This window comes from Clupea harengus, chromosome 23 (genome assembly GCF_900700415.2).
Source record: "Clupea harengus chromosome 23, Ch_v2.0.2, whole genome shotgun sequence".
Lineage (NCBI taxonomy): Eukaryota > Metazoa > Chordata > Actinopteri > Clupeiformes > Clupeidae > Clupea > Clupea harengus.
The window spans coordinates 15974710-15987010 of NC_045174.1; the positions used below are offsets into that span (position 1 = coordinate 15974710).

Consider the following 12301-nt stretch of genomic DNA (forward strand, 5'->3'; position numbering starts at 1 on the left):
TCATTAGATGTCCAACTTACTGTGGTGTTTGTTTATGAGACCTTCGTACTCCTCAAGTGTGATTACAAGTCGGCTATCCAAAGAATATCGGGGTTGATCTCGGAGTTGTTGCACCTCTGTTACAGAAACTCCGGACCAAACATCTGGTAGTTGTAGTCCTCGTTTCTATGTGGTCGGAATTCTCTCGGACATTACTTATGAAGACTTACTACAGTTCCCATGAATCTCTATTCCGCCAGCGACCACCAAATGATCCCCTCCAAACTTTGTGAAGTGATGACACCAAGGCATAGGACACTTGGACTGCGGCTCTTAGTAGTAATCCAAACGAAAGTCTGTCATGTCGTTGTAGGTCAGGCTGCACTTCTGAAAATGTGCAATTGCTGCTAGTAAGCTGTGCCACTGACGGTAAGAGTAGTGCTCTGTATGGCTCCTGCTATAGATTACAAATTAAAATTGAATTGCTTTTGTCAGGTTGGATAAAGCCTCTGCTTAGTATATAGCCATAACTATAACCATATACCATTGACACTGATGCACTAAGAATAGACAACATTACTAACTGTCTAAGGATGCGATTGCAACTCATTGCGTAAATTGTCGTCATCACCATAGCAACCTCCGCAATCGGGGGAGTGGTTAAGCAGAGGGGAAAAAAAATAAGGTTTGGTAGGCTAATAAGCAAGAGCAGAGTACTGAGAGGTCATAATAAGGAAAATGAACAGGGCACAGAATTATTCATTATCACCATGATATTTATGTTTATTCTTCATACACAATTGTTTTTCGCAAAAATAAAAGGCTCAGTCCACATGCAAGTGTTTGAGTATTCATTCACACACAAAACAAGAAAAAAAAAAGTCACAATGGTTGTGTTCAGAACTCTAGGAAAGACATTCCATCTCCATAGCAACGCCTTCCCTGTTTTCACAACCATCTAAATTCCATTTTATTTATTGCCCAACAGACAATGTTTACAATGGTTCTGGCCATAGAATTCAACTATGGTCCAGCCACCTATAATTGAAGACAGGAAGCTAAAGTTAAAGCATTTTCTTGAGAGGGCTTAAAAACAAACCCCTGTGAATCTTGAGTCTGGCTGTCTGAAGGCAGTGTAGCCTGCCGCATTACACACCACCTGCCTCCTCTTGACCAGTGGAGCCGGGGGACTGCGCAGGGTCTTAAACAACAGCTCAAACAACCACTCAGCTGTAACCTCCTACCAACTCAGAGCTGTCCTATTGAGGCTCTGGAGGAGGTCCAGCTATTTTGTTTCAGTGTTGGCTGAGCCTCCTCCTGACCCTTTCTTCTTCTTCTTATTCTTGGGATTGGATGAAGATGATGATGGTGGTGGGCCTGTGCTTTGAGACGCATCCTCACTATTCGAGACAGAAGTTGGTGCGACCTTCGTGGTGGTAGATGCAGATCCCGCGGGGATCTGAAAGTTGAAGGCGAATCCTGACGCCTGTGGCTGCGTCACCAGGGCGGGAGCTGCTGTGTGGGGCGGTGGAAAGCTTCCTTCAGGAAGGACGTTGAAGCTGAAGGTGTCTGTGCTGTCTGAAGGTAGCGTTGGCTGCGTCTGTGCTGCAGGGGTTTTCTGTGTGGATGTGTGCGCTTGTGCAGCTTTGGGGGTGGTTTTTCGGTGGAAGACGGACTTCGGGGCTGGCTCAGCCACAGTCTTTACCCACGCTGAGCTGACTGCTAAAAGAGAAACAAAAACAGATAATCTTGTCAGAACCACCCTTGAGGGGAGGTGTGGCGCAAGCAGGAGCCCCGACCATGATCGGGTTTGAAAGCCCACGGGGACCCGGGTTCTTGACCCCAATTACTTCTTGATTCTTATCTTATTCGGTTTAAACTTTTTTATTAATACAATTTTGCATATGGTGTGAGGACTTACATTAACAAGACTTAACTGATAGTAGTCTGTAGTCTGAATGGCCATTTATCCTCAGACTGCCAACTACTCTGAACTTTAAGTTTGTGTGACTACACTTGCCAGTAGCACACCAAAGGGCTCCTGGACTTGGTGGATGAAATCAACTAAATCAACAGAAAGTGTGCTTGTTTTTTTTAGAGGGTCTCCCACTTACAGGACTGAATCAGCTTGAACTGCTTGTCTCTCTCCTGCTCCATCTTGCTGCGGTAGTCCCCGGCAACGGCACGCATCAACTGCCTCTTTTTGACCAATGGAGCTTTGGGATTGCGCAGGGTCTTCAGAGCCCGAACGGCCTCCTCGGCTAACCATGGCACACACACACACACACACACACACACACACACACACACACACACACACAATGCTCATTACCTCATATATTTTACTCCACACTATCCCTGTTGTCTTCTATAGTGATTCACATTGCATGATTATCTATTTACCCTCCAGGAGTCTGTTTGTAACAGACTAATTGTAACAAACTAACAGTTTTTCTTTAGCATATTGTTGATATGTGAAGCATACTGTAGGCTACTCACATCAAAAACGCATACATGCCAAGCAGAGGTATACATGAGAATAAAAACACACGCTAGAACTTACTCTGCTTTGGAGTGGTTTTCCGTGTCCTTAGGCCTAACTCCAGCTGCTCTATACACCAGTCCAACTCCCGATTCAGCTGTTGCTCTGGTGTCTGACAGACACAGACACACACACACACACACACACACACACACACACACACACACACACACACACACACACACACACACACACACACCCCATTATCAATTTGGACACATCACTAGGCTGTTCAATCAGCCTAGTGAGTGAGTGTGTAATGTGCACACTGTGAACTCTTACCAACTCAGAGTTCTCCTGTTGAGACTCCGGAAGAGGTCCAGCTGTTTTTTCACACTCGCCTCCTCCTGCACCAGACCCTTTCTTCTTATTATTCTTCTTTTTCTTGGGATTAGATGAAGGTGGTGGGCCTGTGCTTTGAGACGCATCCTCAGTGTTCAAGACAGAGGTCGGTGCGACCTCCATGGTGGTAGATGCAGATCCCGCGGGGATCTGAAAGTTGAAGGCGAATCCTGACGCCTGTGGCGGCGTCTCCGAGGCAGGAGCTGCGGTGTGGGACACCGGAGAGGTTCCTTCAGGAACGAAGCTGAAGCTGAAGGAGTTGTCACTGCGCGTCCAGTGGAAGCCTGCGAACACAAACGTTAATTAGAACACATTAGATCATGTCGACACGGCTAAGCAAGACATATATCGGCTGAGTAAAAAGTTGACACTACAGCTTGTTTACATGTACAAACAGACTAGAGACAGACCTGACCCCGATTCCTCATGTGTCTTCGTCATGCGGGTTGCACAGGACGGATCGCCAAAAGAATTACACAAGAAAACAAGGTTCACAGCTGTGGACACACCAGACACGCAAATTACGATCACATGGAAACCGAACCTTTAATACTGATTCTCACATTTCGGCAGTGATGGGCAGTAGCGACGCTACTAGCTTAACTACATTTGCCAGTAGCTTGACTGTAACGTCGCTATTTACAAAACCAAGTAACTTTTCAGTAGCTAAGCTCCTTTATTGATCAAGTAGCGCAGTAGCGTCCTCGAAAGCTAATTTCTCCTGGACATTTCTGATGTTTTTTGTCATTTGGTGGATTATTGTGTTGACAAAGCACTGAAAAAGCATCTCACATATCCCTTTCTGCAATTCACGTTACAACCAAACTCACGAGAGCTGAGTACAGCGAGGGCTGTCATCGTCTCATCTCCATTCACACAGCGGCTGCGCGGCCAGTCTGACTAGATAACAGCAAACTATTAAAACTTTGTATTTGCGGGCAAAATATCAGAACTTTGTATTCGTGCACAAATGTTACTTCTCAGAATTGCATATTGTGCGTCATGCGTCATCTAACGACTTCTGGCGATTTTTGGGAGAGCTAGTTTCCTCACAGAGGAGTTGGCAACACGGACACACACACACATAAGGCTGTATGATGGTAGTGGTAGTCACGATTGTTTTCCTAAACAGAGGTCGGAGACAGTTCTTAGCCAAGTTTAATTTGTAAACTCATGTGATGTTAATATGTAAACTCATGCATTTGTTTTTTGTGTATTGGGCTATTGTTCAATACATAAATCTAAACATATTTTAGCCTTTATCTGACTGACAGTTGTGTTGATCACTAACATTGCATTGACTTGGCATGCAGTTTGTTTAACTGAAAGTAGCTACTAATTTATCAAGCTACTTTAGACAGGTTTTTGTAACTTAGCTTGCTACATTTTTATGAGTGGTAGCTTCTGTGTAGTGAAGCTGAATTTATTGGCGAGTAGCTTGTAGCTTAGCTCACTACACATATCAAGTAGCTTGCCCATCACTGCATTTCGGCAGCTTTCTTACTTAATACATAACTCCAACAGCTTCATTCCTACTCAAGTCTATTTTGTACCTTGTCAAACGTTGATCCGGTTTCAGAAAACCACGTTTAAAAGCAACATTTAGAAGACTTCGACAGTATAGCAGTCAGTACTTTTCAGCATGTAAACGAACTCATGCCTTTTCTAGCGCAGTGTGCAACATTAAGCTTCCCCCTCCCGACAGTTTCTAACTAAAGTGGTTCCGGTTAATCAATATCATTGTCCACCAGGGGGCAGTAGGCTACTTAAGGTCAGGGGCGCTCTGAGTACTTATGAAGTATCACAGAAAATACATGACAAGATCACTGTTATGTAGCCTAATACATTTTAAGATGCCCTAACACAGATGAGAAATGTCAGCAAGTGGGCTTGCTTAATGCAAAATGTCGACAGCCCTCACAATAGCCTACGTTTCTCAGTAAAGCGTTTGTAACCTGTAACATCCACGGATATATCTAGCCGATATAATTTGTGAAATTTGAAAGGGAGTGTTTTATTTCAGCAAACTGTATAATCAAGACATGAGACATTCACGGTGCAGTTCAGTATGAACTGTCAATAACTCGATGCCATACCGACTCAACAAATGAGCAAGGGCATGGGCGGAGTCTCTTGTGGAAACGTCATTGGGCATATAAATAGGGGGTAGTCGTCAACCCATTCAACGATATAGCTTGTTTTGGCTTTTCGGATTGACCGTAGCAAATCCTTGTAAGTAATAACCGATACCTTCTTGTTTCTTCTCTGAAGACGTTGTCCGATCGCAGTAACTTTTGATATTTTAGTAGCCTAAGTATGTTTAACATGTTTCTTTTGTAAGTAATGACTTCTGTTCAGAAGTACGTGTTTAACTGAATGAAAGGGGTTACTTGGATAGCTACGTAGGGAGCTAGGCTGCTAGCAAGCTGCTACAAGCGTCTGAACTGCTCATTAGCTGACCATATGCATGATATGCTTGGGATTAATTCGACGTCTACTTGTGTTTGTACAATACAGTATATACCACACTTTTACTTCTGAACGTATCGTAACTCTTTTGAAAGAGAACGTGTTGTTGGTGTGACTTCTGCTGTCCATGAACATTGGTCAGACAAAGAAGTGGGATTGTTAGGCAAGGACGCCATGTTACAAAAATACCCAACGAATGGAAGAGAAACGTGTGTGTTGGTTGTCGTGTAATGGTGGCCGAAGGGTGCAACATATTTTCGGTTGATATTTTTAAAATGGGTTTTGTCCCGCCAAATTGTACGTTACTGTTGAGCGTTTCGTCCCTATTTCTATTGGACGCTAGAATATAATTATTTACTTGTCAATGAAACACGAAAAACGGGTCCATCAGAGATGGTTATTACAGCCTCAAGCCAAATTTGCATTCGTTTCGAATTTTCGAGTGACCGCTCATTGTACCCGCATTAACACGAAATGCCGTTGAAGATTCACTGTATCCACCGTTTGTTATGTATACTGAATGTCACTGTTTTTTCGTTAGATCCGCGCAAGAACTATTGAGGTGAATTATTTTACGGTTGTTTACTTTTTTATGTTTTTAAGTGGGACGATGCTAAGAGGTTGCAGTTTTGGCTAGCTGCCTCAATGGCGCCCTCCGCCTGTCTTTGGTGTGTGTGCGAAGGGGAGTGTGTGTGCATGTGTGTTGTCATGGGGTTTTTGCCTGGCAACACTATCAACGAGCACTTCTCCCACCCCCGCTACCCCGCCGAGAATGGATAATCGGCAGAGAAAGAAACGGAGGGCATTGAGGACGTTGTGGTTACATAACTGCAACAGCTGAAGTAGGCATGTAACTGGGATTCCAACCGGTTGTTCCTAGTCTAACATGTTTATATTTTGCATTTTGATTACCCCTCCAATAGCTGAGAGCAGTCCAGTTGCGACAGTGCCATGGCACGTACCAAGCAGACCGCCCGTAAGTCCACCGGAGGCAAGGCTCCGCGAAAGCAGCTGGCCACCAAAGCGGCCAGGAAAAGCGCCCCCTCTACCGGTGGAGTGAAGAAGCCCCACAGATACCGGTAAGCTTTAATTCTAAATCGAACACTTACCTAGTCATTTCACTGCCTCCTCATTCATTTTTGGATGGCTACATAACGTTAAAGTTGTATTGTCAACTAGTATTGTCATTTATCCGTCTGTTCTCTGACCGAAGACATTGAGATAAAATTTGATTTAAATGTATGGGAACTGGCCTCTTTAATTATTGTGTTGACTTAAGTCTGTGGTTGTGTTTTGCAGGCCAGGAACTGTGGCTCTGAGAGAGATCCGTCGGTACCAGAAGTCCACTGAGTTGCTCATCCGCAAGCTGCCCTTCCAGCGTCTTGTTCGTGAGATCGCACAGGACTTCAAGACCGATCTGCGTTTCCAGAGTGCAGCTATTGGAGCCCTGCAGGTAAAGTATTAGAGACTGAACATGCACACATACAGGCTACTGGGGCCAAGTTGTGTTTGTCAGTTTAGCTGCACCACTTCTGTCAAGGTGGTCCTGGCTGATTTTGTGCTTTCATCAGAGCAGATCAACAAGGTCTGATTGGCCTTTAAGCTGTGAGGAACACATCTAGCTCTACATAGACCTGAAATTGGTTGCAGCTTTTCACAAGTATCTGAACACAACTCTGAAGTGCGCGCGTGCGCAACTTTAGTTTTAGAGTGATTTGTTTTTCAGTTGTACCATTCCAGTTAAAGACTCAACCCATTTAGTTTAGTAAGAACTAACATGCTGTCAGAAGTGGGTTCTGATAAATATACCAGACTTGAGGCCAGACATACTATCCTTAGGTGGATCAGTCAGTGGTATTCTTTCGTGTGTTTGGGGGGGGTGGTGGCTCTGTCACTGGTGAAGCCTAGATGAGGGTCTCAATGTTGGAAGCAGAGTAGAGGCAATCCTCTTGGTATACTGTCAAATCACATTTAGTGGTAGGAGTGTGCACACCATCCCTGCCCCATCACACCGATGGAGGGATGAACTGTGTTTGTGTGGCACTAATTCTCACTATCTTTGGTCTTTGCAGGAGGCCAGCGAGGCGTACCTGGTGGGTCTCTTTGAGGACACCAACCTCTGCGCCATCCATGCCAAGCGCGTGACCATCATGCCCAAGGACATCCAGCTGGCACGGCGAATCAGAGGGGAGCGTGCTTAAGAACACTCTTACTTGTACTCCAGTTTTTTCTCTAAATGGGTGATGTGGGTGGGGTGGGGGTGGGTAGGCATATGGGGTAAGTCTTTAAATCTGAACTACAAATGCTTGTTGTAGTTTTTTTGCGTTTTAATTTTTTGTAATGTTTGGTAGAAAGGGTAGGGGGACGGGGGAACTTGTGGGTATATATAAATATATTTTTCAGTTCTACAAGTAGGCAGCATTGTGCAGAACATTCCTAAAGTTCCTCTCAGGATTTTACACTTTCTATTTTAGACTTTTGGTATACTTCTGGTAGCGTAGTCTGCATGAATTAGGGTGAACTAGATGTCTTATTTTTTATTTTTTTTCCTCCATTGTGGCCATTTGGTTGTAAATAAACGTTCCACTACCTCACTTCTGGCTCTTATTACATATGCTGATGTCTCGTCTGAACTCTGATCCCGTTGTTCACATTGCATGCTATAACCTTGTTCCAAAAAGATTTGAGTGGATGCCAGTTGGCCTGCCTGAAACATTTCTATTAATTGCAAAACACCCTGCCCTTACACCCTTGTGTTAAAGTTCAAGGGTTAATATTAAAAATGGCTGCACAAGATTGGGACCTCATGCTCCTACAGCTATCCAAGCCTCAGAATGAAGACTCCAAGTTCATCCCAGTAGCAAAAAAATCAATCCAAAGCCATTTGACTTATTTACACTAAAGGACTGCAGTACATTCTAAAGGTGGTAGAGGGCGTCCAGGAGCCAATAGTCCAATCGAATGAGTGACTTTACAGAACCTGAAAATGGCTCAGATGTGAACTTGTTTAATCAGGTGGACGAAATGTGGCTTTAAATCAAATAAGCATTTAAAAGGTAAATGTTAAGTAAAACAACCCTCTTACAATGGTAATTGCCACAAAAGCTTGTTTTATTGTCCCCTATAACAGCAAATGTAAATTACAAGCAAAACAAGGCATGAACGGTCCTTGTCAGTGTAGAGGGACAAGATCGCATCCTAAATCAATTTGATTCATGATGAAATCTCAGGTTCTGGTGGAAAGTATGCCTTCATCAACTACCATGTAATAACAAATGGCTCCAGCAAACTTTTCCTTTGCCATTTCTGAGTTGATTCGGCTGGGAACACGTATGAGGACGGCCATATTAAACATATTTCTGCAGACACAGTTCTACGAATTGGTAATACAACCGCTGGCTCTTCAAGAAAAACAATAAATATTTCATCAATAAAAATTAAAGCTGTACGACATTCATTATTTAGGTTTAACCGATTTGTCCTCATCGGATGACAAATCGGGGAAATGTTCGTGAAGCTGTGCTTCCAGCATCTTGTCAATCTCTGATTCCTTCCTGAAGAGGCACCACAGTAGGAATCCAATCCCAATCACACTGATCGGTAGAACCTTCCACCACGGTCGTTCGTAAGAACTGCCGAGCGAGCGGTCCACGCTCCAGCTCCGGTGACTGGCTTTACTAGTGGAGAATTTGATGGGCTGGGGTGCCGGCTCGTCATCATCGTCGGACGGACTCTTCGACTGCGCGCACTGCTGTTGTGAAACGAACAGGCTGCGCGCTGAGATGGGGTGCCTGAATAAAATAAAAAAAGTCACGTAACCATGTAAGTATATGAATATGCCATTCCCTCCCCACACAAAAAAAAGGTTAAATGAAAATACCGGTCTAGAAAGGATATTCAATTACACCTGGTTAATACCGACCCTCAACATTAAAAATATATCTTATACAGGCAAACCAGTTCAAATTTTATTTGAGAGGCAAAAGTTACAAGATGAATCACTATTTGTAAGGGGTGTAAACAAAGGTGTTACGTTAGTTAGCCCTTCAGTGACGCAACCTAAATTGATGCTGGGGTTGTCTAACAGGTGTGGAAGCAAGTCTACCACCAACGACACTACTCGAACTACTGTACTGATACCTCTGAATAATTTCACAAGCGTAATATATTGCCTTCTATATCTATTTCATTAAATAAGTCTCCAAGGTCAGGAAAACTTCAGGAAACAGGGAGGAGAAGTTAATTTAGGTCCACATAGCTAACATAATAACCCCCCAATTACAGACCTTCGTAAAGAACTGACACTTTCAGACATACTTCCTAGTCATACAACAGCAGGTTAGCTATTTTGTTCTTATACATAACCTGTTAAAAAGCATTTGTACAAAGTCAGTTACGATGACTCCTAGCTAGCTATCAGACATGACCACATGAGCGTCCCATCCATACACTCCTCAGTCATACCCTTTAATTCTACGGTACACGTTTCCTTACTTACATTGGCACTGTATGACCTCCATTCAGAAAAATCCCTTGACACGTCCGATAGCGTGTCAAACTACAGATAAGACGGTGTCCAGTTCTTGACATGGTGAGATCCTCTCATCTCATCCAAGTCGGTATTCTCAGGTCATGTAACGTTGTGCATCGCTATATAATGTCCGGAGGAAATAAGGGCGAACACGTTCTTGCTTTCATAATAATTGAAATAAAAAAGCAGCAATTCCGCCACCTGTCGGGCAGTTGTTCAGACAGAGTCGCTGTAAATGACGTAAAACCAGTCTTTCACAGAGGGCTCATGAAGAATGTGTTTTCATTTGCTTAGACATAAATCAGAAATGTTGCTGGCGTACTGCAAATATTTATTTACAATCCAAAATGCAGCGACCACACAGTATATGATCTTACTTCAAGAACAACATTTGCGCTTCAGGCAAAATAGTGCTGTTTTAGGGTAGGTCATTAGATTCTAAGGGCAGTATTTCCATCTCGATACATAATGTGCTTTAACAAAAAATGCCAATGCCAGTAACTTGATACAAAATGCAAACAAAATATATGCTACTTTTCAAGTCAAGCCAAACTAATTTAGCTACCGATGATACAATTGTCCCATCAAGCAAATCCACAGCAAATACCTCCTTGTAGACTCAAGGCTTTGCCACTGTAAAAGCTTTCCCCCCACCAATCAGTGAAGAGATCACGGTGCACGGTGCAACTCGATACTATTTCCCCACGTGGATCTGTGCAAGGAAGTAGCCTACTCTGTAGACGCGTGTCTTTCGTGGTTTGTGAAATCACAGTGTAAGTTTGTCCTTCATTATTATATATCATATGTTTGAGTTATGAAAGGAATATATGACAACCATCTGTTACTCATTACTATCATTTTTAATGGTTTCGTTTAGCTTTAAACAGCTTTTTAAAACAACCTAGTGGTTGTAGTTCAGTGTGTTAGGCAAACCTCTGTTTATAGCTAGCTAGCTAACGAGGGCGAATGTATGTGCTTTTTAAAAGCTAAGATACCTGTGATATATAGCCACATATGGATCGTTGTCAGTTTATATGGACAAAGCCTTGTGTTGAAAGGTAGATGCGCAATTTTCAGGTGCTTGTTGATGAGCAAGTTTGAACATAATTCACGTTCTTGTATGACCAACAGTAGCGTGCCCCATATACATTATATCATATTGACATTTGCTTATACAGATGGTCGTAAAAGCAAACAGTGACGCGTCCTCAACGAAGAAAAACAAGACCATGAAAAATCTAGAAGGGGTGAAGGGACCAGCGAAAGAGAAGAGGAAAAAGACCGACACTGAGGTAGTGGCTGTTGCACTTGTATTTGGAATTCATTATTTCTGAAGAGAGGATGTGAGGTGTTATGGCGTGTCTGTGTTTAAATGCCAGTGGTTTTGTATTTCCACAGGAAACGTCAGAGGTTGTAGCTAAAAAAGTAAAAAAACAGAAGGTGCAGGCAAAGCCAGAAGAGGAGGCACAACATGTGGAGGAGGTGACTGTAGAGGCTGTACCTAAAAAAGTAAAAAAACAGAAGGTAAAGCCAGAAGAGGAGGCACAACATGTGGAGGAGGTGACTGTAGAGGCTGTACCTAAAAAAGTAAAAAAACAGAAGGTAAAGCCAGAAGAGGAGGCACAACATGTGGAAGAGGAGGAGGTGACTGTAGAGGTTGTAGCTAAAAAAGTAAAAAAACTGAAGGTGCAGGCAAAGCCAGAAGAGGAGGCACAAAATATGGAGGTGGAGGAGGTGACTGTAGAGGCTGTACCTAAAAAAGTAAAAAAACAGAAGGTAAAGCCAGAAGAGGAGGCACAACATGTGGATGAGGAGGAGGTGACTGGAGAGGTTGTAGCTAAAAAAGTAAAAAAACTGAAGGTGCAGGCAAAGCCAGAAGAGGAGGCACAAAATATGGAGGTGGAGGAGGTGACTGTAGAGGCTGTACCTAAAAAAGTAAAAAAACAGAAGGTAAAGCCAGAAGAGGAGGCACAACATGTGGAAGAGGAGGAGGTGACTGGAGAGGTTGTAGCTAAAAAAGTAAAAAAACAAAAGGTAAAGCCAGAAGAGGAGGCACAACATGTGGAAGAGGAGCAGGGGAATGTAGAGGTTGTAGCTAAAAAAGTAAAAAAACAGAAGGTAAAGCCAGAAGAGGAGGCACAAAATGTGGAGGAGGAGGAGATGACTGGAGAGGTACGTATACTCTGCACTCCATGAAACATGTGTACCTGGTTTTATCAAAGATTGGTGTCTAGATGATTAGTTCATTATTTTGGAGGCCGTTTGTCTTTGGGCTTTATTGAATCGCTTGTCGGGTCGCACTTGTGTCTGTCTGCATCAGCAAGCTCCATTTGTTTTGTTATAATGTAGCGCTATACAGCGTCAGACACTGAGTGTGCTAGGCCATTGGGTGTTTAGTGTGTTGTTACATTTTTAAAAACATACAGTCAAGAGGAGCC

At 43.3% G+C, this 12301-nt stretch overlaps 5 protein-coding genes across 7 annotated transcripts in view; 2 read left to right on the forward strand and 3 right to left on the reverse strand.

Annotated features, from left to right (window-relative positions):
* anks3 (ankyrin repeat and sterile alpha motif domain containing 3) overlaps nucleotides 1–609 on the reverse strand; it is an 8440-nt gene extending 7831 nt beyond the window's left edge. For both annotated transcript variants that reach the window (XM_012839225.3, XM_042703244.1), the window contains exon 1: nucleotides 21–609. The gene's annotated coding sequence lies outside the window, so the exon portion shown is untranslated. The remainder of the gene's footprint in view (nucleotides 1–20) is intronic.
* A 125-nt stretch (nucleotides 610–734) lies between these two features.
* c23h8orf33 (chromosome 23 C8orf33 homolog) lies at nucleotides 735–4565 on the reverse strand. Of its 2 annotated transcripts, none has more exons than XM_012839244.3 (6): nucleotides 4417–4565; nucleotides 3274–3360; nucleotides 2804–3147; nucleotides 2543–2633; nucleotides 2094–2240; nucleotides 735–1701 (listed from the first exon to the last, which is right to left on the reverse strand). In XM_012839244.3, the coding sequence occupies exons 2-6, from the start codon at nucleotides 3302–3304 to the stop codon at nucleotides 1265–1267; spliced, it is 1050 nt and encodes a 349-aa protein (XP_012694698.2). In that variant the 5' UTR covers nucleotides 3305–3360; nucleotides 4417–4565; the 3' UTR covers nucleotides 735–1264. The 2 variants fall into 2 exon arrangements, with proteins under 2 accessions (XP_012694698.2, XP_042559179.1); XM_042703245.1 differs by having other exon boundaries at nucleotides 3274–3295; nucleotides 4417–4564.
* A 440-nt stretch (nucleotides 4566–5005) lies between these two features.
* h3f3d (H3 histone, family 3D) lies at nucleotides 5006–7926 on the forward strand. The gene is made up of 4 exons (XM_012839251.2): nucleotides 5006–5095; nucleotides 6256–6411; nucleotides 6632–6785; nucleotides 7405–7926. Exons 2-4 carry the CDS (start codon nucleotides 6284–6286, stop codon nucleotides 7531–7533), a joined length of 411 nt encoding a protein of 136 aa, XP_012694705.1. The 5' UTR covers nucleotides 5006–5095; nucleotides 6256–6283; the 3' UTR covers nucleotides 7534–7926.
* A 737-nt stretch (nucleotides 7927–8663) lies between these two features.
* On the reverse strand, nucleotides 8664–10011 carry c23h16orf91 (chromosome 23 C16orf91 homolog). The gene is made up of 2 exons (XM_012839250.3): nucleotides 9831–10011; nucleotides 8664–9123 (listed from the first exon to the last, which is right to left on the reverse strand). Exons 1-2 carry the CDS (start codon nucleotides 9920–9922, stop codon nucleotides 8790–8792), a joined length of 426 nt encoding a protein of 141 aa, XP_012694704.2. The 5' UTR covers nucleotides 9923–10011; the 3' UTR covers nucleotides 8664–8789.
* Nucleotides 10012–10495: 484 nt separating this feature from the next.
* On the forward strand, nucleotides 10496–12059 carry LOC116218807 (titin-like). The gene is made up of 3 exons (XM_031561586.2): nucleotides 10496–10636; nucleotides 11042–11155; nucleotides 11262–12059. Exons 2-3 carry the CDS (start codon nucleotides 11042–11044, stop codon nucleotides 12057–12059), a joined length of 912 nt encoding a protein of 303 aa, XP_031417446.1. The 5' UTR covers nucleotides 10496–10636.
* Nucleotides 12060–12301: the final 242 nt, after the last annotated feature.

Bases quoted from the DNA above. Each gene is read 5' to 3' on its own strand.
- c23h8orf33 (XM_012839244.3), bottom strand. From the start codon at position 3,304: ATGACGAAGACACATGAGGAATCGGGGTCAG. The intron at 2,634-2,803 runs GTAAGAGTTCAC...TGTGTCTGTCAG, and splicing joins AACAGGAGAACTCTGAGTTG to ACACCAGAGCAACAGCTGAA. The intron at 2,241-2,542 runs GTAAGTTCTAGC...TGCCATGGTTAG, and splicing joins GAAAACCACTCCAAAGCAGA to CCGAGGAGGCCGTTCGGGCT.
- h3f3d (XM_012839251.2), top strand. From the start codon at position 6,284: ATGGCACGTACCAAGCAGACCGCCCGTAAGTCCACCGGAGGCAAGGCT. The intron at 6,412-6,631 runs GTAAGCTTTAAT...TGTGTTTTGCAG, and splicing joins AAGAAGCCCCACAGATACCG to GCCAGGAACTGTGGCTCTGA. The intron at 6,786-7,404 runs GTAAAGTATTAG...TGGTCTTTGCAG, and splicing joins CAGCTATTGGAGCCCTGCAG to GAGGCCAGCGAGGCGTACCT.
- c23h16orf91 (XM_012839250.3), bottom strand. From the start codon at position 9,922: ATGTCAAGAACTGGACACCGTCTTATCTGTAGTTTGACACGCTATCGG. The intron at 9,124-9,830 runs GTAAGTAAGGAA...TATTTTATTCAG, and splicing joins GGAGGTCATACAGTGCCAAT to GCACCCCATCTCAGCGCGCA.
- LOC116218807 (XM_031561586.2), top strand. From the start codon at position 11,042: ATGGTCGTAAAAGCAAACAGTGACGCGTCCTCAACGAAGAAAAACAAG. The intron at 11,156-11,261 runs GTAGTGGCTGTT...GTATTTCCACAG, and splicing joins GGAAAAAGACCGACACTGAG to GAAACGTCAGAGGTTGTAGC.